Here is a 22,953-nt window from a genome sequence, read left to right as displayed (position 1 = left end):
TTTAAAGCGTTATTTTTCCTGGGTGGAAACATCAGAACCATTTAAATAAAACATTTACTCTGTGGGTTTTCTCTGATCCACACCGGGTCAGAATTATTCATACGGCCCCTGGTAGAAATCTGTTCAGTGTTCCTGCAACCAGGAGCTACCAGGCGGGTCGGACCAGAACCAAGAAAGAGGCTCCTGGTCCAAATTCAACGCCCTGAAGGCGGGCTGGCGTCTGGAGGACTGAGAACTGCTTCCAGATTCTTCCAGACCTGCTCACATCAGCAGCTGGATGGTAGAAACCTGGACCCGGTTCTGTGTTCCAGCACCACAGAGGTCCAAACACAGATCCAGAATGGTTCTGAATGAAGCAGGCCGGTCCTCCAGCCAGAACAATGCTAGAAATGTACGGGTTGAAACCGGGTCTGAGGAAATTTACCTGTCCTCTACCTGGAGGACGGGTCCGACGTCCTCCAGAACGGTACCAGAAGCTTGTTGTGGCCCATTTCCAGCTTGTTTAGAGACTTTTAGGCAGTCTCCGTGTGGATCAGAGAAAATTCTGCCTCGTTGACCCGGTTCTGGTGCTGAATCATTTCACCTGGAGAGAAATAACGGTTCCTTTAAAAACCGCGACTCTCACGGCCACCATGAGTCGGACCTGCTGGTTCCGACCCGTCGTGGCGCCACTGAGGGCTGGTTCTGTTGCAGAGCGGCGCTGGGTTTGGACCTGACAGCGGAGGTGAGGGCGGCCGCCATCAGGGTACCGTCGATCCGGATGAAGATCCCAGACTGACGTCCAGAACTCCCAGAACCAGCCGGGTCATATGAGAGCTGTTTGTTCTATTTATTATTAAAAGTATTTTTATAAGCAGTTCTGTGCTTTATTTAAACGGGTCGGACCAGAAACGGGTCAGCGGTACCAGCTGTTTCAGTGAGAGATCATCACACTTTTAGTTCTGGTAGATCTGATGGTTCTGCTGACAGAATGAACATCAGAACCAGAATATTACTTCAGATCAATTTAAAATCAGATTTTAACAGGAAATGTCAGGATTCTGTGAGGTTTGGTCATTTCTCTGCGGTCAGAACCGGGTCTGGGCTCTCGGTATGGAGGAGATCCGCCTGTGGTTCTGCTGAGGGTTCTGGAAGCCCAGCTTGCTTTGATGGCCGCCTTTAGGTCGTCTGCATCGTTGGTTCTGGACAACTACTCTGTGGGTTCTGGTCAGGCCCGTTTGAGTCCCTCCATGATCATTGGACCAGCTTTTGGTACCTTTGGCAGTTTGGGCCGGTACCAGGGAAATGAAACCAGCATCTCCAAAACTTTATTCCATTACTGTTCTTGTTTAATCATATAAATTTAAAAATGACAATATCAATAAGAAAGCATGAAAAATGTTAAACATCAATTAATTAATGAGTTTCTAATATTTAACTTTTCACATTATTCTAATTTTCTGAGACACTGAATGTTGGGTTTTTATTCTCCAGAGCCAGAATCGTCAAAATTAATTAAATTGAATTATTTCACTCCTTATAATATTTGAGTTTCACTTTCTGAAATACAATAAAAAATATAATACAATAAGTTTTTCACAATATTCTAATTTTCTGAGAATTAAATGATCCTACAGGTTCCTCAGAGGTCTCCTCCAGGTGAGATGAACCTGGAGACCCTCCAGAACCTCCAGGTTCTGATCCATCAGCTCCTCTAACGAACCATTCATGGAGGTCCATCTCTCACTCAGGTCTCCAATCAGAACATTTTTATCTGTATTTTAACTTCTGGAGATTTTTTTAATGTTTTGCAAGAAGCAGATTTTGATGTTTAAATTTTAAAATAAACATAATATTTGGTGCTTGTACCTTTTAAGACAGAATGAAAGTTTAATAATTTAAGAACAGCTTTGCTCAGAGGTTCTGGTTCTCCTGTCTACAGCTGCTGGGTTCTTGTGCCGCTCCTCCTGACAGAACCGGTGTAACTGGGTCGGGTCTCACAGGTCCAGCTCTGACCTGTAATCTCCTCTCAGGTCAGGACTTTGTGATGGAGCTCCAGAACATGGACTCTGTGGTCCTTCAGCCTCTCTGGAGCTGACCTGGAGGTCTGCTGAGGGACGTTGTCCATCAGGAAGACCCGTCTGTGTCCAAGCTGGGACTTCCTGATGTGTCCAGATGTTGCTTCAGCATGATGGTCTTCCCTCATGATGCGTCTGCTCTGTGAACCAGTCCCTCCTGCAGCAAAGCAGCCCCCAGCATCATGCTGCCACCTCCGTGCTTCACTCACCAGGATCTTCTCTGGCCTCCAGCTTCCCTCCAGACGTAACCATGGACATCATGAAGACACTTCAGCTCCATCACACCCAGGACATGTCTCCAGTCACGGAGCTCTGAGGACATGTCCACCCTGGACTCTGTCTCTTTCTGCAGGACTGATGGCTTCTTCCTCTCTGAGGGCCTTTCAGCCACGTTGGTCCGTTCCTCTGTGGAGAATGACTCCACCAGCTTCAGCTCTGCTTCTGATCCACACATCTCACACCAGAACCGGTTCTGGGTCACAGAACCGTCTGATGTCTGGACGTTCCCATGATGTTAGTGATTAGAACTGGACCCGACAGCTGGAGGTCCACGGTTCTGTTTCTGATACCTCGGCTGGTTTCTCTTGTCTGAGGCGTCGCCTTACAGCACATCCACAGTTCTTCCTCTATTTAAGTCCGTTTTATAAATTAACCAATCAGAAGCCAGCAAAGCCATGACATCATCTGCTTTTCCCTGAGTTGTTTAAAGGCCTTGGAGTGACTTTAGTTTTTGTAAAGCTCTGAATTTAAAGCATTAATCCAACATTCAGCGAACAGAAATGATTCAGTTCTTGTTAACGGGTGAAAACAGGACCATGAATCCTTTCTACAGGAAAACATCTGATTTCAGCCGTAAAACAGACGCTGGTGGATGAATGGGAACTTTATTTTTTAAATCAAACATCATTTATCATCATTATCAGCGCATTTGTGTTTAGTAAAATCCAGGAAGTGGTTTTGTGATCAAATGTTCTGTGTATGGGCCGGGTCGGGTCGGGTCGGGTCGACTGGAGGACAGGCATGTCTCCATCTCACCGTTTCAGTCTTTGTTCTGCAGAACATCTTCAGATTCTCTAATTCAGCGAATCTTACATGACTTCCTACCTCCCTTTGTTGAACTGTGCTACGAACGGCACCGGTTCTGGATCTGACACGGGTCCAAAACGCTAAAAATCACAGTTATTTCTCTCTGGAATGAGATTTAAGGAACTGCAGTAAAACGGCGGAGTATAAAAAAGTGTAAAATAGATGAAAGAAGACGTCTGGAAGCTGCGAACACATGAAAACATGGAGGATGGAGCTCCAGTGGTTGGATGGTCCCCAAATCAACAAGTAAGAAGCCACTACAGCTCATCGCGTTCATAAATATTGTACTCCTTGGCGCTGATCAGTCCGTCCTGGTCGTGGTCGCTCTTCCTGAAGATGTCGGCGAGGATCTTCTCGTAGAACGGCTCGTCCCGAGGCTTCCCGCCCTTTTCGTACTCCAGCTTCAGGTATTCTTTCACCTGGACACGAGGAAACACACCTTCAGCTCCGCCTCTGTTTGGGTTTTAATCTTTTAGTGCAGCATCAGCACAAACAATGTTAAAACTGCAAAAAAATTAACCTACTGATGTAATAAAATAAACAGAAAAGCAACAATCATCCCAACTGAATGAAGACGATGACGGCGCCGCCATGATGTCCGGGCCGGGAGATTTCTACACTTTGCTCTATTTTAAAAGGCGCAAACGAGCTTTTGTTCAGCCAGCTGACTGGCAGTGTGCAGCAACAGGTGTGGGAGGGGCAGAACCCCTCCTCTGAAATAAACCCCGCCCACTCAGCGCCTCCTGCCTTCACGCTGAAAAGGACTTTTCAGCTGCAGCAACGGCAACCTGACACGCAGGGAGGAAACAATTCTTTAAATAAATTAAACTTAAATAAATAACTCTGCTTCAATACTTTCAAGACCAACCGACCAAAATGTGGGACCAGAGGGTGAAAAGCGGAGGTTCTCCTCCCTGTTAAAGGGGAGTTTTCCTCTCCACTGTCGCTTCATGCATGCTCAGTATGAGGGATTGCTGCAAAGCCATCAACAATGCAGACGACTGTCCACTGTGGCTCTACGCTCTTTCAGGAGGAGTGAATGCTGCTTGGAGAGACTTGATGCAACCTGCTGGGTTTCCTTAGAGAGGAAACTTTCTCACCAACCTGGAGGATCTCATGGAGTCTGACTTTGGAAAGAGACTTGAGATGACGTGTTGAGTTGGCACTATATAAATCAATAAAATTGAACACAGTTCTACGATACAGAATTGAGGTCTGCTGCTTCGACTACAAATTATATTTTTATTATGGTATTTAAATATAATAATGATAATAAATGCAGGTTTTAGCAGTTTTTTCTTGGAATAATTGCTTTTAATTTTCACAACAGAATGATGCTAAAAGTGCCAGTAATATTTAATTTTAAATCAATATTTCTTCATTATGTTGGAAACGTATGATTTTGTTTTTACATCATTATCCAAAAATATCATCATCCCGTCCATCCTCTTTTTTAAAACCTCAAAATAGACATAAAAGGGCGTTTCTTTAACAATGACAACATGTTTCCTGCAGTAGATCTTTATCAAAACTTAGAACTTGTTTGCGGCTCTGAACCAGTTTAATTCAAGTGGCTCTTTGAACTGTAAAGGGAGCATGGGGACATGGGTCAGGTCTCCAGGTGTCTGCAGGTCGCAGGCATTTGTTCACCAAGACAAAAGAAGGGCCGATGGCTGCTGGACGGGCCTGGACCCAACGGGGAATGTAGGAGACACCCCGAGCTGCTGGACACCCAAAGACGGCATCATAAGACGCACGGGACAACATAAGACCAGGACGTCTTCATGGAGTCCTCAAAGCCATGAAGGTCCGGTAAGAGTTAGGAGAGCGTTTCAAACCCGCTTGTTTTAGAATATGGTGCAGGGTGAAAAACAGGAATAGATGAATATCACCTAAAAGGCCATCCTCATTCTTCCCCCTCAAGCTTGCAGCAGCTATTATGCCATGAAGGTGGCACTGCCAGCAGTCCAGCTGCTGCAACTAGTGGCAGATCCTCTGACACCTTGTGGCAGCTGCAGTGACATGCAGCTGCCACAAGGTGTCGCTAAACCGACAGACCGCCTGCAGCATTACTGTTGCTGTTTATAGGCAAACGGTTTGTTTTTGGAGTTATTTAATACCTGTTCTATATTTACTTTCAGTTATTGATGTGCTAAATTAACTTCATTTAATAAACATTTTTTATGTTAAAGGCTTTCACAGCCGGTCTGACATCTTGTTAGCGTCTTCATGGGACCTCCAAAGTGCCCCAGCGTGTTTTCACTTGATTCTTTATATCACCACATTTGTTTTATCTTATCACGAGTCAAACCACTCAAACAGTATAATTTTTTTATTAAATTGTTTAAAAAATGTTTATTAAATTAAGTCAATTTAGCACATCATTAATTGAAAGTAAATATAGAACAGGCATTAAATAACTCCAAAGACAAACCGTTTGCCCATAAACAGCAATAGAAGTGCTGCAAGCAGCTGGCGAAGGTTCCACAAGCTTTTATGTGAAATAATATCAACGCCGCCACACATGCAGGTCATGAGGGAGGGGGCGTTACTGGAGGTTGCCACTTTCTGGTGACGCCCCTCTCCCCAATTTTATCATGCATCTTAGACACTTTCACTTGAAACATTTTTCACATCGCACACTCATATAGGCCATGGTAGGGGGGGTGGGGGGAAGACGTCTGGGGGGGGGGCTTATGTTGTGTGGGCCTCACCTCGGACGGCTCCCTTCACCTCCTCTCCCACTTAGACATTGAGGGTTCTGGGCAGTCACACGGAAGGGGTGCGCTGGCAACAGCTACCTTCCGAAAGGGGGGTGGGCTGTGCCGTGCATCCCCTTCGGCGCTCCCAGTTTTTAAACGCACTTGAGAACAATATGCAACAACACAACATTTGAGCAGGCGTAGGGAGGATCGGGGTCTTCTGCACACCCCCGTTCTCCGATGGCGGCAAGGAGTCTGGGGCCTGGAGGAGGTGCGGGCCACTGTGTCCGGGGTCTTGGCGGGGGGCTGCGGTGTGCAGTCAGCGGCCTACCAGGTCTGGGGCTGATGCCTCCGCTCCCCCCAGGGGGCGGGGGGCAGGGATGGCAAGGGTAAGGTGGGGGGAGGGAGTGGGTTTATTAGGTATTTAGGGGGTGAGGGGGGCTCTGGCCGGGTGGCTCGTGCGGGTCGTGTTGGCCCGCCCTCTTGGGGGGGCCCGGTCCGGGGGGCGTCTGGTCTGGGGCCGGGGCCGGGGGTCGGGCACAGGCAGTCGTATAGTCGATTTGGGGTGTCCCCCCCCCCTTTGGTCAGTGTTGGATGTGAGTGTTATGTGGGAATGTGTGTACAGCGTCTTTTTTTTTTTTTTTTTTTTTTTTTTTTCCTCTCTGTGTGTGGTGAGTGGGGCACAAGGGAGGGATGGGGTGAATGAGTTTTTTTTTTTTTTTTCCAGGTATGGGTGTGGTCCGCTCCCTCTCCCAAGAACATCTCAAGTCTCCGATAGGTGCGGAGCCCATCCCCCCACGTCCTGCCCTCCTCCACTTCGTTGGCGGGCGCCTTGGCCCCCTGGCGCATTGGTTGGCTTCGGGTTTGGGGCGGGTTCCCGGGCGTCCGCCGGCCCACTCCCGGCGGCCTCTTCGCGGGGCCTGGCCCCCCGGGGGGCGGCCGGGGCCCTCGTCGCGGGGGCGGGGCGCCCCTGGGGCCTCTGGCCCTCAGGGCCCATGGCCGGGACCACTTCAGCGGGGCTGGCTGCCGGCGGAGCCCACGGGCTCGTCTCCGCGGCTCTTGAGGGCGTCGGCATTGCGGTGGCTGGGGGATTTCCTCGGGGTCGTCTCTGCTCCTTCCTTGGGGGGGGGGGGGGGGGTTGCAGATATCCCGTGTCGGCCCCTCCTGGGCGACCTGCTTTAGGGACCCCTTTGGGAGTCCGGGGTTACGGGTCCCCTGACGCCTGCCTCTGTGCTCGGGGAAGGTGGCTCTTTGGTTCTCCACAATCACTATCAAGCTATTTCTGGATAATCTTCACCTAAACTAGTGCACTCTCACATCTCCCACAGGTGCTGGGTCCCAGGTATTTAGTGTTCACTTATATACAGTAATCTTATAATTTATTTATTTATTTATTTATGTTGTGTCACTTTCTTTTTTCAAATATCACATTACACATGTCAGCTTACATAATAATATATATGATTTAGCAATGGCATCTAGGTGTTATTCGATTGTATCTGTTGCTTTATGTCTGTTGGTTGTGCTGTTCTTTTTGTGTCTCTTTCCAGGTGATGGAGCAGACAAAGAAGGTTTTATCATTCTCTTCCTTTTATCTCCTCTTTCTTTCACCTCTACTCTTTTTTTTCTTTTCTTTCACTCTTTGTTCTTCCTTTACTCTCCCATTGTCATGTCCATATAATTTGAAATTCTCCTTGCAGGAATCATAATAAAGCTATTTACAAGCATAAATCAAGTGGAGCACTATGGCGAAAGCTGTTTGCCCCACTTGTAAAAGCAAAATCTGTCGAGCTCTACCTGGCATTGAGATATCAATTCCTTTTGCCATATTGCTAGACAGGACACTGGGAAAAAAAAAAAAAAAAAAAAAAAAAAAAAAAAAAAAAAAGAAATAATATCAATAAAACATGATTATTTCGAAGTAGTTACAGACTAACAGGCATCCATAACAAATGGTTTGCCCAAAACCAGCGACAGGCGTGCGGCAGCTTAGTGGCAGACACACCAGTGAAGGTGCCAGTAGTAGCTGCTGCTGCTACATGCTGAGCCTGCTGTCTCTGCAGCTCATCACGGTTACCTCAGCTTTGTTCAGACTTCTGTCCTTGTCCAGGTCCATCCGTCCAAAGGCCTCCATGGTGCGCGGGCCCTTGGACACGGAGAGCACCTCCACCTCAAAGACCACGGTGGCGTTTGGAGGCACGGGACCTGGTTCAGTCGGAGACACAAATCCAGCATGATTCTTAAACCATCCTGTGGAGGAAATGCTGAATCTCTGCAGAGGAGCCAAACACGCCAGAAACCTGGAAGAGTTCCAGAAAAGACGTTTCTACCTAAAGCGGCATGCACAGAGTTTCCTCCAGGCCAGGAGAGGAAACCTTCGTTCCGTCGCTCCTGCAGACCGCAGCCGTAACAACATGAGGAGGTTCACACCTGAAAGGCAGAAGGCTCCACAGCGCCCCCTTCAGGCGGTGCGGATACAGCCGTGCACCGCTGCATGCAAACAAAGCCTGTGAGCGTGCTCAGCCTGCATGCGACAGAGGAGCAGCAAACCCGGCTGAGGAAGAGAACAAGACAAGGTGAGGAGACGAGGAGACGAGGAGACGAGGAGACGCCTCGTTTCCTGCCAGCTGAACCGACCTTTCCCCGCCTCGCCGAACGCCAGAGCCGCGGGAACCGTCAGCTTCCTCCTCTCCCCGGCGCACATCTCCATGATGCCGATGTCCAGGCCTTTGATGATCTGCCCCACGCCCAGAACGAACCACTGCGGGTGGCCCTGCTTGTCCGAGCGGCTGAGGCGGGAAGGATTCACAACATCTGGTCAGTCGGGGAACAGCTACAGAAAACCCTAACGCTGATCCAGCTGTGCAGAAAAGCCCGTTAAATTTTTAATTTCTGTCCCACTTCTCTCACTCTGGTACCGCTCCAATTTCCAGCGTGGCTTCGGCTCACTGAGGTCTGGACTTTGACTAGGCCACTGCAGCACCTTAACTAACTTCAGTGGTAGATCTGCTGCTGCGTTGGAGCCATGGTTCTGTTGGTGACCCGGTTTGGACCATCCCTCAGCCGCTGGACTCACATCCAGCCTAGTCTTAACTAGTCTCAACTAGAGTCTCAACTAGCCTGCTCCTCTTAACTAGTCTTAACTAGTCTCAACTAGCAGAGTCTCAACTAGCCTGCTACTCTTAAATAGTATGCTAGTCTTAACTAGTCTCAAATTATCAGGAGAATCTTAACTATTTGGTTACACTTAACTATTTTAAACTAACAGGATAGTCCTAACTAGTCTGCAAGTCTTAACTAGTCTCAAATTATCAGGAGAATCTTAACTATTCTGTAACTCTTAACTAGTTTAAACTAGCAGGAGTCTTAACTAGTCTCAGATTATCAGGAGACTCTTAACTATTCGGTTACTCTTAACTAGTTTAAACTAACAGGAGTCTTAACTAGTCTCAAATTATCAGGAGAATCTTAACTATTCTGTAACTCTCAACTAGTTTAAACTAGCAGGAGAGTCCTAACTAGTCTGCAAGTCTTAACTAGTCTCAAATTATCAGGAGAATCTTAACTATTCTGTAACACTTAACTAGTTTAAACTAGCAGGAGAGTCCTAACTAGTCGGCAAGTCTTAACTAGTCTCAAATTATCAGGAGAATCTTAACTATTCTGTAACTCTTAACTAGTTTAAACTAGCAGGCTGCTTAACTAGTCTCAGATTATCAGGAGAATCTTAACTATTCGGTTACTCTTAACTAGTTTAAACTAGCAGGAGTCTTAACTAGTCTCAAATTATCAGGAGAATCTTAACTATTCTGTAACACTTAACTAGTTTAAACTAGCAGGAGAGTCCTAACTAGTCGGCAAGTCTTAACTAGTCTCAAATTATCAGGAGAATCTTAACTATTCTGTAACTCTTAACTAGTTTAAACTAGCAGGCTGCTTAACTAGTCTCAGATTATCAGGAGAATCTTAACTATTCGGTTACTCTTAACTAGTTTAAACTAGCAGGAGTCTTAACTAGTCTCAAATTATCAGGAGAATCTTAACTATTCTGTAACACTTAACTAGTTTAAACTAGCAGGAGAGTCCTAACTAGTCTGCAAGTCTTAACTAGTCTCAAATTATCAGGAGAATCTTAACTATTCTGTAACTCTTAACTAGTTTAAACTAGCAGGCTGCTTAACTAGTCGGTGTGGACACAGGGATGCACTGATCTGCAGAACCACAGAGTTTAGTAAAAACGTGGCTTTTCTCTCCAGACTCTCGTGCATTATCCGGCCCACTGGACCGGTTCTGTTCCGACCCGTTACCCCGTCCTTTCAGGACGGAACCGGAGCGGATGAGCTCTGACCTGCAGTAGAACTGGCTCCCATCCTTGGCCAGGAAGCCGTCGTAGTGAGCGTTGATCAGATCCCCTCTCTGGGCCCTCCTGCCGCACTCCTCGGGCCTGAACAGAACCTCGATCTGGACCTGGTCCCGCGGCTCGTCCGCTCCGGACCACGACCAGCACGAACCGAGCCGCGAGAACAGAACCACGAGCACGGAGCAGCGCACCAGCTTCCACATCGTCCCGCTCTGCATTCGTGGCAACTTCGGAGACTGACGTCAGAGGTCTGGGTGACGTCACCGCGGGGCTTCCGGCCCCGGGTTCAGTCTGTCAGGTGGCAGGACTTTTATCTATCGTGACCTTGTTTTTATTTACCAGCCCAGGCTGTAAATCTGCGGCTCCTCTGAGAAAAAAACGGCGGAAGTTCAGAGGAAATGTTTCTGCTTTCTGGTGCAGCTCTGCATCCCACCTGAAGGGGGCGCTCCGGTGGTTCCTTATCGCCTCATCCATCACCTACACCCGCCTATACCTGCCCTGCCGGTCCTTGCAGGCGGGCCATCGGTGACCTTGCAGCGGTCAGTGGGTGAGAGGTGCGCTCCACCCTGCTGAGAAGGATACAATACATGTTTTAACTATATATAAATATAGAATAATAATGAATGCATGTACCAATAACTGACAAATTATATTATGTCATCAAAGCTGATAAATAACACTACAATATTAATATTATACATTTCTAATCAAAATAGTAAAACAATATATCATAATGATAATTTATTAACAGTGATAATATATATATATATATATATATATATATATATATATATATATATATATATATAATTTACTTCCTTTTCTACATTTTATTCCAACTTTTATTCCCCTCTGGGATTATTAAAGTATTTCTGATTCTGTTTTTATTTTTCTATGTTTTAATCATGTAAAGCACTTTGCGTTGTAGGATTGCCTCAAATGTGTCTATATTTCATCCAAATATTTATGCTTTATATGGGAAAAACATTTATAATCATTGCATTTAATTATCATGTGTTTATTTATGGGACTGTATATGTTTTGTATTAGGAAACAGGAGTTTCACAATCTCTCGTTAATTTTTGGTAAAACTGTAAAACAAATTGTTAACATTTTTAAAATATATACATATATTTATGTAAAAGCATCATTAATAACTGGAAAGTATTATTACATTACGAATGTATTTAATCTGTCAGCCAATACCCACCCAAACCCATGAGCAAGGCTAAAACAACCGGGCAAAGCTCAGTGGAGGATATTCTATCTGATGTTAGGTATTGTTTCATGAGCCATAGTGACAGTTTAAACAATAATAATAATAAGTATTATTATGAATGATAATAATCTGTTATTTATACCCCACTACATTTACAGAAAACCTCAAAGTGCTACAGTCAGTAATACAATCACTACAATAAAAACCGAAACAATAAAATGCAGATAAAAGCATAGAAAAATAAAAACAGGACAAAAAATTTAAAGATCATTAAAATCACTGAGTAAAAAGAAGAGTTTCTCAGTTGAGATATTATGATCAACTGTTTGAGAGGAAATGCAAAGGTCTCAGAATCTACTTTATTTATTTAAGATAAGATAAGAAATCCTTTACTGTGACCGTACCACATTTTCCAGGTACGTAAAGCCATACGAGGAATTTTACTCTGGGTTATACAATCCTTACGATTTATACAATAACACAATAATCCAGTAATAAAAATCAAACAGCAGTTCAGAAAACACATATGAACAAGCGGATAAATTAAGACAATGCTGCAATGAGCACAATGAAAAGGATGCAGGAGTAAATATTGTTTCCGTTATTGTTAATATTACAAACAAATTTGAGTGTTTTGTATTTAATTTATTTAGCCTGCTCGTTATACTCGATACTCATGCCAAAGGAAGGCAGCTGTAATACTAATACAATGTAATACAGCTGTAATACTAACATCTGCCAACGGGGGGAAGCAGCGTGCCAGTGCAACACGTGGTGTCAGAGGAAGAGAGAGAAGCGGAAGTGTTTCCGCCAATCAGCGCGCAGCGGGGCGGGGCCAGACGGCGGTTTTATTTTTGGAGCGAGGTGTCGGGTGACTCATCGCCACTCAGATTCTCTTCGCTCGCAGAAGCAGCAGCGCGACGCTACGGACCCACATTTCTCCCTCACGGCCGGACAGGATTGAGATGTTACATTTTCGGTTCTCCACAGTCCTGAAGGAGTGTTTTGAAGCCACCTTGAAGCGTCCTTTCCCCCCCTGTCCTCAGACGAGCTGGTCCCCGGTCCCCCGGCAACGCCGCTGCTTCGCGTCTCTGCCCAGTGATGCTGCCCGAGCGGCCGCCGCTGCGGCGCGCCGCGCCGCGCCCTGTGCCGCGCCGCGTCGCCCCTACTGCGTGAAAACCGAAGGCGCCGCGGCCGCCGTGGAGCTGGACGAGCAGCTGAAGAAGGATGGAGCCGAAGGAGACAAGTAGGTGGATGTTTTCCTCTCGCCCGGTGGCGGGGAATTAACGCGGGGCTCACGGTCAGCCGTGACGCACATGAGCGGATGCGGCGTCCCGCTGCCGCGCAGGAGCTAAACCGTCATAAATAACTCAGCAACGCCAACAGTGACGTCCTCCGTGTCGGAACGTGGCGGTGTCGGATAACTAGCCCACCAGAAGCGGTCCACGGCGTGTTGGCGCAGACGGGAGGCTGCGTGGGGCCTGTGGCGGACCGCCCCATGTGACGCTCGCCGCGGAGCTTCATTTAAATCAGCAGGACGCTGAATTAACCTCATTATGGAGCCAGCTGGCCAATCAGAGCAGGCCTGCTATTTAAAGCTGGGATGAAGCTTTCAGGGCCTAAAGCACCTGGAGCGGCGCGGCTCGTTACGCGCTGACCGCAGAATAACAGAAAGGTCAACAGCTTTCAGGCCACTTAACGTTTTAGGTCATACTTTTTATCCAATGAGATAGCAGGGGAAGTGTGGCAGGATTAAGCCCCGCCCACAAGCCGCTGCACACTGCTGGTCAGCTGGCTGAAAAGAGTAGAGCAGCTGCCTGGTAATGATCTGAAGACAGAAAGTCCTGATGCTGGAGGCAGCGCCGCCATCCCTGCTGCTAATGTAGGTTTGAAACCTAATCAACCAGCTGATTTCACCTGAGCTGCTCTATGAAGCACAGAATGACACAAACACGCCTTATTTTAAAACTACATTTAAAGTCAGGCCACATTTTACCATCTTTTATAGATGTTTACACAGCAGCTATTAGTCTAAACATTGTTAAGCTTTATTATTACTCTGTCATAACGTGGCTGTCACACCTAACGAGTAAAACTAGTTTTTCCTGTTAACATCCTTTAAACTGATTAATTTAATCACACATTTGTCTGTAAGCCATTTGTTTCTCAAACCGCAGATTTTAATTTGACATTTTAGACAATCTGCTGCCTTCGTGCGGCAGCTGTTGTCCACTCTAATGACCAGAATAAAGGTTTCACTCGTCACACACCTGTCCAGGTTTGCCCAGGCCAGGTGTTCAGGCAAGGCCAGGTGCGTTTATGTATAAATGTCATTTTTCAATGACCAGACGATTCAAAGTGCAGTGTGAAAAACGTGGAAACAGCCATTTTTACCCAACAGGAAGCTCTGAACCTGAAGCCGCCTTGCGTGATGCAACAGTTTTAGAGTGAAACGGGGCTGTCAGTGGCAGCTTCTCAGCGGCAGCTTCTCATCGCGTCTGCTGAGGTTTCTTCTGGTGGTTTCTGCTGTGACCTTCACTGAGGCGCTGCAGGTCACAGCTGGAGAGCCGCAGCATCACACCGCCTGCTGCTGCCTGGTGGCTGGAAGGGAAACCATGCAGGTCGTTCTGTCCCCCAGCAGCCAGAGAGGATTTTCCAACCATTCACTTCCTGATCCTGCAGCCCAGGTCTGCCCTGCTTCTATGCAGGTATTCGCCTTTTTGTTAGCGGTCGACCTCTGACCTCTCTGACATCATCACCGCCGCACAGCAAACGGCCCTAAAAGGCTGGAGTCAGATTTACGGCTCATCCCGGTCTGGATGAGTTTAGGTAGTTTAGGGGTTCTTTGCTCCGTCCCTTAATCTTTAAGGTCCTTTTAATCCCTGAATGAGTCAGGGCTCAAAGGTCAGGGTGATCTGAAAACGTTCAAAGGGAATCTAGGAACGACCTTCACAAAACAATTTGTAAATGAAAGCTGAATGTAGTGTTTTTTATTTACCTTTACTGTAAAGGGACATGCGGCCACGATCAGGGCTTTAATTAAAGGAGCAGTCCTGTATGGCACCTTTAACTGACGCTGATGGCAGCAGCAGCTTCACTGAGCTATTTAATACACTGGAGTGCTGATTTTGCCGAAAAACTGAAGTCCCTGGCCGCCATCTTGCTACTCCCTACTCTCCCAGAATCCCAAAGGATTTGGTTGTAACAACAAGCAGTTTTCTGGCTGTGTGAAAACGTTTCACAGGTAATTCTACAGTCAGTGGATGTACTAACACTATCAACTACTAGGAAATTAGGTGCTGAAATATTTGACATGTTATTCATATTAAATATATATATGTATATATAAGTATGTGTATATGTATATATATGTATACATATATGTAAATATATGGTTTTGTATATTGTCATTTATATATTTATAAATTTATATTTAAATGAAATGCAAAATATTTCAGCACATGACTTTCTCAGTACTTGATATTTTTAGAACATAACATAAAACTATATGGCATTTGACATTTTAAAAGTTTTAAGCCCCCCCTGAACATGAGAAAATCCTTGTTATTCGATGCTGTAGCGCACATATTCCCTAGTTACTGGGGGGAAATAGGGAGTACCAATATGGCGGCTGGTGGCTTCAAAGCGACTCGTTCTAACAGCTTCTATTAGCACTCCAGTGTATAATATAGATCAGTGAGCAGCTCTCTGACGGTAAGCTGCTGCTGCTGCTGCTGCTGCTGCGTCTCAGAGGCCCTGGACGTGTTGCCGCCCGTCATGCAGGGAGCAGTCTGGACGTAAATCAGAGCTCTGAGGATCCGTTATTGGGCAAAGCGAGGAAGTTTCCTCCTCGTTCTCTGATTCAGACGTAGAAAAGCAAACGGCTGAGGGAGGAGCGGCGAGGAAAGACAAACGACCGTCTGGTGACACGCTTCACGCCACAGAGTTCCCGGCTCGCCCCCATCACCCGTCCCTTATCTGTCAGGAGCTGCCCTGCAGCTAGAAGGTCCCGGGTTTGAATCCCAGCTTGGGCTCGTTCTACATGGAGTCTGCATGTTCTCCCTGTGCGTCTGTGGGTTCTCTCTGGGTTCTCCAGTTTCCTCCCACAGCCCAGCATGGCGGTCAGATCCACAGCTGTCCTGTGTGTCTGTGATGGACACTCAGGCAGTATTTACCCCCCATAGCTGCTGCTAACTGATATTTACTGGTAGTATAAGTGTCGATATTTATCACTTTCAAATTAATGATCAAAGTCATTCAATCAACCAAACCAGCCAAATATCATATTTATTTATCTGATATATTAACAGGAAAATAAAGTTAATTTGGTTCGATGCATTTAACGTTTCACAGAAACCAAAAATGTCCCAAACGTCTGATTTTAGGGACGAAGGCGTTTCTAAGATCCTGTCGGCCGTTCAGCAAATTATTCTCACTGCTCTGTGATTGCGCCCCCTAGGGGTTGGGAGGTATATCCATATTGGAAGCCAGAATATCGATTACTAAAACGTTTTTAAAAACATTGATATTAATGTTGTATTGATTGTTTTATGCCTAGCCTTAATTATAATTATTTTACACATTTTCCAGCATCTAGACGGTGAAATAACGACGCACTGCTGACACAGCCTCTCTGCTTCAGGGAAACACCCTGAATCCTGCGTCACATGACCAAACAAGCCCAGGAGGGAGGGGCAGACCCGATTGACCGGATCGGTCCTGTTTGTGGAGCAGGCGGTACCGTGATGCTGCTTTGTGGCTCCTTTCTGGATCAGAACCAGTAGAGCAGAAGCGGCTCTGTTCTCAGAGATCCTGTTCCTCTGGGTTCATGTTTGCATGTCGGGCTCAGGCGCACCTTCCCTCCGCTTTGCATGTTTCCTGGTGACTCCTCGCTCCTTCCGGCGGCTCGGCCCAGAAAGGCCGTTCTGTGCGGGGGGGGGGGGTCTGCTGCGTGCACGCCCCACATGCATGGTTCTGTGGCTTCAGCTTTGTTTGAACACGTCCAGACGAGGTTGCCTTGGCTGCATGTGGAGTGTTTACTCTGCTGGGAGCGGATCTGGGCGTTCCAGACGCTGATTTGGCCAAAGTCTGGCTGACAGAACCAGGAGAGGATGGGATGGGGGGGTAAAACGGAGCAGAGAAGCCTTAGAGCTGCTGGATGATGGAAAACATCGACGTTTTGCTCATAATTATTTAAAATGATTCCGTTTGTAAAGTTTCCTCTCTAAGGAAACCCAGCAGGTTGCATCAAGTCTCTCCAAGCAGCATTCACTCCTCCTGAAAGAGCGTAGAGCCACAGTGGACAGTCGTCTGCATTGTTGATGGCTTTGCAGCAATCCCTCATACTGAGCATGCATGAAGCGACAGTGGAGAGGAAAACTCCCCTTTAACAGGGAGGAGAACCTCCAGCAGAACCAGAACCAGGCTCAGTGTGATCGCTCATCTGGGTTAAAAGCGGGTTCTGCAGAGCAGGAGTTCTGGTTCTGATCCACGTTGCTGGTCTGGTTCCCCTTCAGAGGCGCTGATTCAGCGTTTTCTGTTGTGTAAACTGTGCCGCCGCCTCGGCTGCTGGTCACGTTGCCATCTGCTGCGGGATGTTTGGTACCGACAGAGACGACCCAAACCTGCCAGGAGGACGCCGCTCCTCTTCCTGCCTTACTTTTCAGAATAAGAGCGCATAAAGCAAATGGGTTCAGTCTCAGAAGGAGGCAACAACAGAGTCAGAACTCAGTAGAACCGCCTTTGGCTCTTTTGGGTTTGTCTCTTTAAATCTCTGCAGACTGAAATAGTTCTCAGCTGGATTCAGCTCTGGGCTTTGACTAGGCCGTTCAGCACACGGCTGGTTTCATCCATTGTGGTCTTGTGTTGACGGTGTTTGTAATGCTAACATGTGGAGCTGCAGACGCTGAACAGACCCGCTGTTGACTCTGTTAATCCCGGCGCCCCAGCCGGCTGGACCGGACCAGAGACGGAGAATTTCTGGAATCTAGAGATCAGACAGACGAGTAGATCTCGACGGTCGACGGTTTCATGCTTTATGAGGCTGAAGGAGAAAGGAATCCATCCAGGCAGTGAGTCATGAATATTTAACATATAGTTCCTGCACTGCTGGTGGTGCGTGCTCAGCGAGACAAACAGGTCTTGCAGGTTTCAGTCGGTGAACAGGTTTGCTTCCAAACTAGGACCAGAACCTGACCTGAAAGGCTGATTTAAAGAGAACCCAACATCCAGGCCGGATCAGGTTCTGCTCACTTTCAGGCTGCAGCTGCTTCATCGTTTTAATTCCTGTCAAAAACTCTCAACATTTCCTTCGTTAAGAAGCTTCTGAATGGCACCAGGGCTGAAGACGAGTCCAGCTGCAGGTCAACCGGGCCGCAGCTGGACTCCATTACGGTCGATGCAACAGAACCAAGTCATGTCTGGATCAGTTGTTCTGTCTTTGGGCTTCGGCTGCTTTTTCACCCGTTATTAGACCGTTTTGGTTTAAGACGCTTAACTTGAAGCTGTAAATCCTTTCAGGGAATGAAGGTCAGGGTTCCCATTTATTACTGAGCATGCATGAAGCGACAGTGGAGAGGAAGACAGAGACACAGAAAGCACAGAAGCTCACATTGACCCAGGAGTACTTTCTATGTTAGAGAAGACAGAGCAGAGACACAGAAAGCACAGAAGCTCACATTGACCCAGGAGTACTTTCTATGTTAGAGAAGACAGAGCAGAGACACAGAAAGCACAGAAGCTCACATTGACCCAGGAGTACTTTCTATGTTAGAGAAGACAGAGCAGAGACACAGAAAGCTCAGAAGCTCACATTGACCCAGGAGTACTTTCTATGTTAGAGAAGACAGAGCAGAGACACAGAAAGCACAGAAGCTCACATTGACCCAGGAGTACTTTCTATGTTAGATGGTGATAGAGGATGATCTGCCTCCCCTGATGATGATGTCACAGCTAACAGAACGCCAGACCAGGTGTACCTTCTATGAAGAGAAAAATCACAGAGAACAAAAAGTTAAAAGCTGAAATAACAACAAACAATGCAGATTGGAGAGCAGTAGGAGAACTCAGCAGAGAGAGAGAAATAGATCCTGTTCAGGCTTGTAGCTCAGGATAAACTTACCCATGTCTGGCCAAAATATGTAAACCTGTGTGAAAGAAACGGAGAATAAAGCCTAAAGTTGGTGAAATGTTTTGTGTGGAGCACTGAGGAAAGCCAGAAAGCTAAACTTTTGCTGGGTAGAGATTTACTGCTCCTGTTCTGACCTGCATTTATTGCTGCAGTGCATCATGGGTCTCACCGTCACTGCGCCTGGATACCAGCCCTTCCTTTCACAGGTCGGGTCTTTGTTTTACACGTTGTGCTTTAAATGCCGGTAAAGCCGCCTTAAACCGTTACTCCAGATGCATTATGGGTCATGGCTGTTGGCCTCCAGAGGTCTTATCAACGCCTCCGCTGCTGTTCTGATCCGTTTTAGCTTTAAACCGTTAAGATCAGTTCTGACTTTTATGCTTCTGTTTCTCTCAGGAGACGAAATCCAGGAATTCTTCCCAGTTTGGAGGATCTGCTCTTCTACGCGGTCGCAGAAGGTCAAGAGAAAATTCCTGCTCACAAGTTTCTCACCGTGAGTTCCTCGCCCTAACGCCCCCCCCCCCCCCCCCCCCCCCCCCCCCCCCCCCTCCCTGGTGGTTCTGGTCCGTGGATCATTTCTCGCTCCTTTCAGGCGCTGAAAGCTACGGGGCTTCGCACCGGAGACCCGCGCCTGAAGGAGTGCATGGAGATGCTGAAAGAGTCCCTGAAGAAGACCCCGGATGGCGTCACGCTGGACCGGCACCTCTTCAAGAGGTACGGCCGGCGGGTTCTGGTTGGTTCCAGACCCGCTCGGACCCCAGAGGAACATCCAGGGCCAGATTGTTGCACGCAGACACAGTTTCAGCGGGACGGCTGTCCTCCCTGCGCTGTGACGACGCTGCTTCACTCAACATCTGTTTTTACTTTCAAACAAGTTTGTCAGACTTGAGAGTTGCTGACTTGGTTGGCAAACTTCTGCTGCAGCTGCATGCCGTCTGGGTGTCTGAGCATGCTGTCTGTGGTTCTGTTCATCAGGTGTGTCCAGAGCAACATTGTCCTGCTCACTCAGGCCTTCCGCAAGAAGTTCGTCATCCCCGACTTCCGGTCCTTCACCTCCCATATTGACGAGCTTTATGAGAAAGCCAAAAAACTCTCTGGAGGACAGGTGTGTCCTTAGATCCGTGACGTTTTTTTGGGTTTTTTGCTTCAACTTATTCATGCTTGTTGTTTATTTGCTGCATTCAGATTCATTTTCATCGGCCTGCTCTGGGTTTCTGTTCTGGTTTTAAAGGGGAACGATTCACTCTGTCACGTGTCAAAAGTCTCATTTTGGTGTTTCCAGACCTGCTGCTCTCACACATCAGTGAGGAGAAAAGACCTCACGCTGAGTTTTTATACATCAGGGATGAAACTGGTCGAGTTTTAAAGGTATACTATGCAACCGGGGTTGATTTTCCAGCGAGGCTCCCCCCAGAGGGCGAAAGTAAAAGTGCACTGTCATAAAGATGCTCAGCTGTTCTGGTTTCTCCATCAACCCAGGCGTGGTTGTTTTGAGCTTAGCAGACAGGCGAACAATGAAAAGTGGAAAAAACGTCAGTACAAACAATGACTAACACAGTGAAGGTATGAACATGCACACAGAGAGAGAGAAACCATTCCAATGTTACTTACAATCACATCAACAGAAACGCGAGGTCCGTGTCAGCCTTGCAGCCTTCTTTTTCTTTTAGCTCTCGCCATTCAGAAAAAGCTTGCCCGATGTTCACCGTGTACGACTCCTCTCTCTGTCCAGAGCCCTTTTCCTCTTTCCTACCTGCTCCAACATGGGCTTTCTCTGTTTTCTCGCTGGTTCCGCCATGATAACTGCACAAATATCGCCACTGCAATAGCAACGAGCACGCCTTTCACTGCGGGCGTGTAGCAGTTCTCGCCGTAAAGCAAGACCGACTCTCGCGATGCACCAGACTTCTGTGCGGGCCGAGGGCTCCTGCAATTGCAAGTGCGGTATTTCCCCCACAGACCACCAGGGCGGCCGAGAAAACCTTAGTTCAACCTGAAATGACTCATTTAATCATCCAAAACGGTATGGAACATATTAATTAACTGAAAAATGTTGCATAGTATGCCTTTAACCTGAAGTGCACAAAAAATTACTCAAAATCCTTCGTTATTAGAGACCAATGAAGCCAAAATGGTGACGCTGTCTGGAGAACTAAGCACACCCTTGATGCCGCCGCAAGACCTCAGCACTCTCATTGGATAAGGTCATCTCCAGACCATCTGAGTCCATCTTCCTGCAGAGAGGAGAACCCTGAGGCTTCCAGGATGGACGTCCAGCAGGTTCAGCCCAACCTCAGAGCAGGAAGCTCAGAGAAATGAGCAGAAACCAGGAGCTCCACCTCAGACTCTACAGGCCTGATCCAGGAAGGGTTGAAGGAGAAAGCCTCTTCTCTCCAGAACCAAGATGGCAGCAGGACTGCACCTGGAGGAAGGACCAGACTTCTGGACCGAGGAGACCAGAGATGATGGACAGAACCATGATGGACAGAACCATGATGGACAGAACCATGATGGAGGAACCAGACACAGCAGATCAGCACCAGCTGTCGGGTGGTGGAGGGATGAGAATCTGGACCTGTTTATGTAGCCTCAGGTTCTGGGCTCCTAGCTGGTTTCTGATTGGATCATGATCTCCTCCTGTGGACCAAAGTGTTCTGGACTCAGATGTGAGTCCATCTGTCAATCCAAACCGGGTCATCAACAGAACCGTGGTCCCAGACGCAGCAGCTGATCTGCAGCAGAAAGCATCACAACGGCCTAGTCAAAGTCCAGCTCCTGACTGAAACCTCCCTGGGTGTGCTTAGTTTTCCCAGCAGCGGCTTTTGAGCGTCTCAGAGTGGATTGTTCTTCCTGCAGACGGACGGTGACTCGTGTTTGTTGGTGTTAGAGGTGCCTGGACCTTCAGCGCTGAGCCGCCTTCTCACTGCTGCCTTGCCTCTCTCTTCCAGGTAGCAGATTACATTCCTCAGCTGGCCAAGTTCAGCCCGGACCTGTGGGCCGTCTCTCTGTGCACGGTGGACGGACAGAGGTGAGACTTCCAGCACCGACCCGCTGTTTCTCAGGCTGCCCTGTGAGGAAAAGGAGGTCCGGTTGTGTTTTAATGTGACCAGAAAGCAGAATTTATTCACGCCTCACACAGAAAAGATCTCAGGCTGTAAGCATGTTTGCACAGCGGCTGATGCTTCCACACTGCCAAAACAGAACTAGAAATCAGTAAAATGTTCTTAAAATAATGTATTTGTCCTTGATTTGAGCAGGTAAATAAGATGATTTGCCAATGGAATAAGATTTTTGCACTTAAAATAAGAACATTTCATCTCAATCATCTTATTTCAAGTGCAGGATGTCTAATTATCTTATTTTAAGGCTCAAAATACTCATCCCATTGGCAGATAATCTTATTAACCTGCTCAAATCAAGGATAGATACACTAACTTTAAGAACATTTTACTTATTTTTAGATCCGTTTTTGCAGTGCAGACCTGACGCTGCTGCTAACGGCTGGACATAAGTGGGTCACATAGAGACAAAGTCCTCCATAGTCTGGGACAGAGCAGGACGTCGTGTTCTGACACCGAGACATTGGACTTCATGGCTAACGGCGCCGCTTTCCCTGAAACGGGGGGAACCTGTGCAGAGAGATAATTGGCTGCGGTGACGATTAATGATTAACGGAGGTGTGCGCATGACGCTGTTCCCTGATTGGCTCCAGGAGTTCGTGGAAAATCGACTCCATAAAGATAGACGTGTTGTGTTTAGAAGCTGTAACTGGGTTTTATTGGCCTCTTCCTGCAGTTAACGGCGCTCTGACCTCTGACCCCTTTCCTCCAGGCACACCGTGGGAGACACCAAGGTCCCCTTCTGCCTGCAGTCGTGCGTGAAGCCGCTGAAGTACGCCGTGGCGGTTCATCACCACGGCACCGAGTACGTGCACAGCTTCATCGGGAAGGAGCCCAGCGGCCTGCGCTTCAACAAGCTCTTCCTGAACGAAGACGGTGAGACGCCGAGGCGTTTTTATGTGGAACTCCTGCAGGAACGCTGCTGCTCCTCAGAGGAACCGGCTGGAACGAGCTGCACCGCTTCTGATTGGTCGGTTTCGCTAGGGCTGAACCATTTTGGAAAATAGTCTAATTGCGATTTTTTTTTTTTTTTTTCCCCAGTTTAATTTATCATGTCTTTTTAAACATATACAAACAACAGATCATTTTGTTTCCTCGCTGTGCAGATTAGTTGCTAAAACACCCGCAGCATCTAAACTCAGAGCAGAAATTATTGCGCTCTGACTACAATATATTTAAACCATAATTGCAATTTTGACTTTTCTCCGCATTAACCACAAGCAACAAAAATGGCGTCTAAATAAAGATGTTTGTAAACAAAGACTATTTAAAACAAGAACT

The 22,953-nt window shown here is 47.2% G+C and overlaps 3 protein-coding genes and 1 long non-coding RNA gene across 7 annotated transcripts in view; 3 read left to right on the top strand and 1 right to left on the bottom strand.

Moving 5' to 3' along the window:
* Positions 1–856, top strand: part of osgepl1 (O-sialoglycoprotein endopeptidase-like 1) — a 7,530-nt gene extending 6,674 nt beyond the window's left edge. For both annotated transcript variants that reach the window (XM_012851054.3, XM_012851053.3), the window contains one exon: positions 694–856. In XM_012851054.3, coding sequence (XP_012706508.2) covers positions 694–778 — 85 coding nt within the window. In that variant the 3' untranslated portion in view covers positions 779–856. The remainder of the gene's footprint in view (positions 1–693) is intronic.
* Positions 857–2,920: 2,064 nt separating this feature from the next.
* Positions 2,921–10,483, bottom strand: fkbp7 (FKBP prolyl isomerase 7). Its single transcript, XM_021309753.2, has 4 exons — positions 10,194–10,483; positions 8,483–8,634; positions 7,923–8,050; positions 2,921–3,562 (listed from the first exon to the last, which is right to left on the bottom strand). The coding sequence occupies exons 1-4, from the start codon at positions 10,421–10,423 to the stop codon at positions 3,401–3,403; spliced, it is 672 nt and encodes a 223-aa protein (XP_021165428.2). The 5' UTR covers positions 10,424–10,483; the 3' UTR covers positions 2,921–3,400.
* Positions 5,298–7,912, top strand: LOC118561010. Its single transcript, XR_004929719.1, has 3 exons — positions 5,298–5,641; positions 6,274–6,276; positions 7,735–7,912. It is a non-coding gene; the product is annotated as an uncharacterized LOC118561010 (long non-coding RNA).
* Positions 10,484–12,271: 1,788 nt separating the features above from the next.
* Positions 12,272–22,953, top strand: part of glsb (glutaminase b) — a 33,099-nt gene continuing 22,417 nt past the window's right edge. For 2 of the 3 annotated variants that reach the window (XM_036132603.1, XM_036132604.1), the window contains exons 1-6: positions 12,272–12,670; positions 18,950–19,046; positions 19,146–19,267; positions 19,529–19,658; positions 21,502–21,581; positions 22,385–22,548. In XM_036132603.1, coding sequence (XP_035988496.1) covers positions 12,390–12,670; positions 18,950–19,046; positions 19,146–19,267; positions 19,529–19,658; positions 21,502–21,581; positions 22,385–22,548 — 874 coding nt within the window. In that variant the 5' untranslated portion in view covers positions 12,272–12,389. The remainder of the gene's footprint in view (positions 12,671–18,949; positions 19,047–19,145; positions 19,268–19,528; positions 19,659–21,501; positions 21,582–22,384; positions 22,549–22,953) is intronic. The other variant, XM_036132605.1, reaches the window with a different exon arrangement.

The sequence above is a fragment of the Fundulus heteroclitus genome, unplaced genomic scaffold, assembly GCF_011125445.2.
Source record: "Fundulus heteroclitus isolate FHET01 unplaced genomic scaffold, MU-UCD_Fhet_4.1 scaffold_53, whole genome shotgun sequence".
Taxonomy (NCBI): domain Eukaryota; kingdom Metazoa; phylum Chordata; class Actinopteri; order Cyprinodontiformes; family Fundulidae; genus Fundulus; species Fundulus heteroclitus.
The sequence above is the reverse complement of the archived record's forward strand: the minus strand, read 5'-3'. Positions and strand labels throughout refer to the sequence as shown.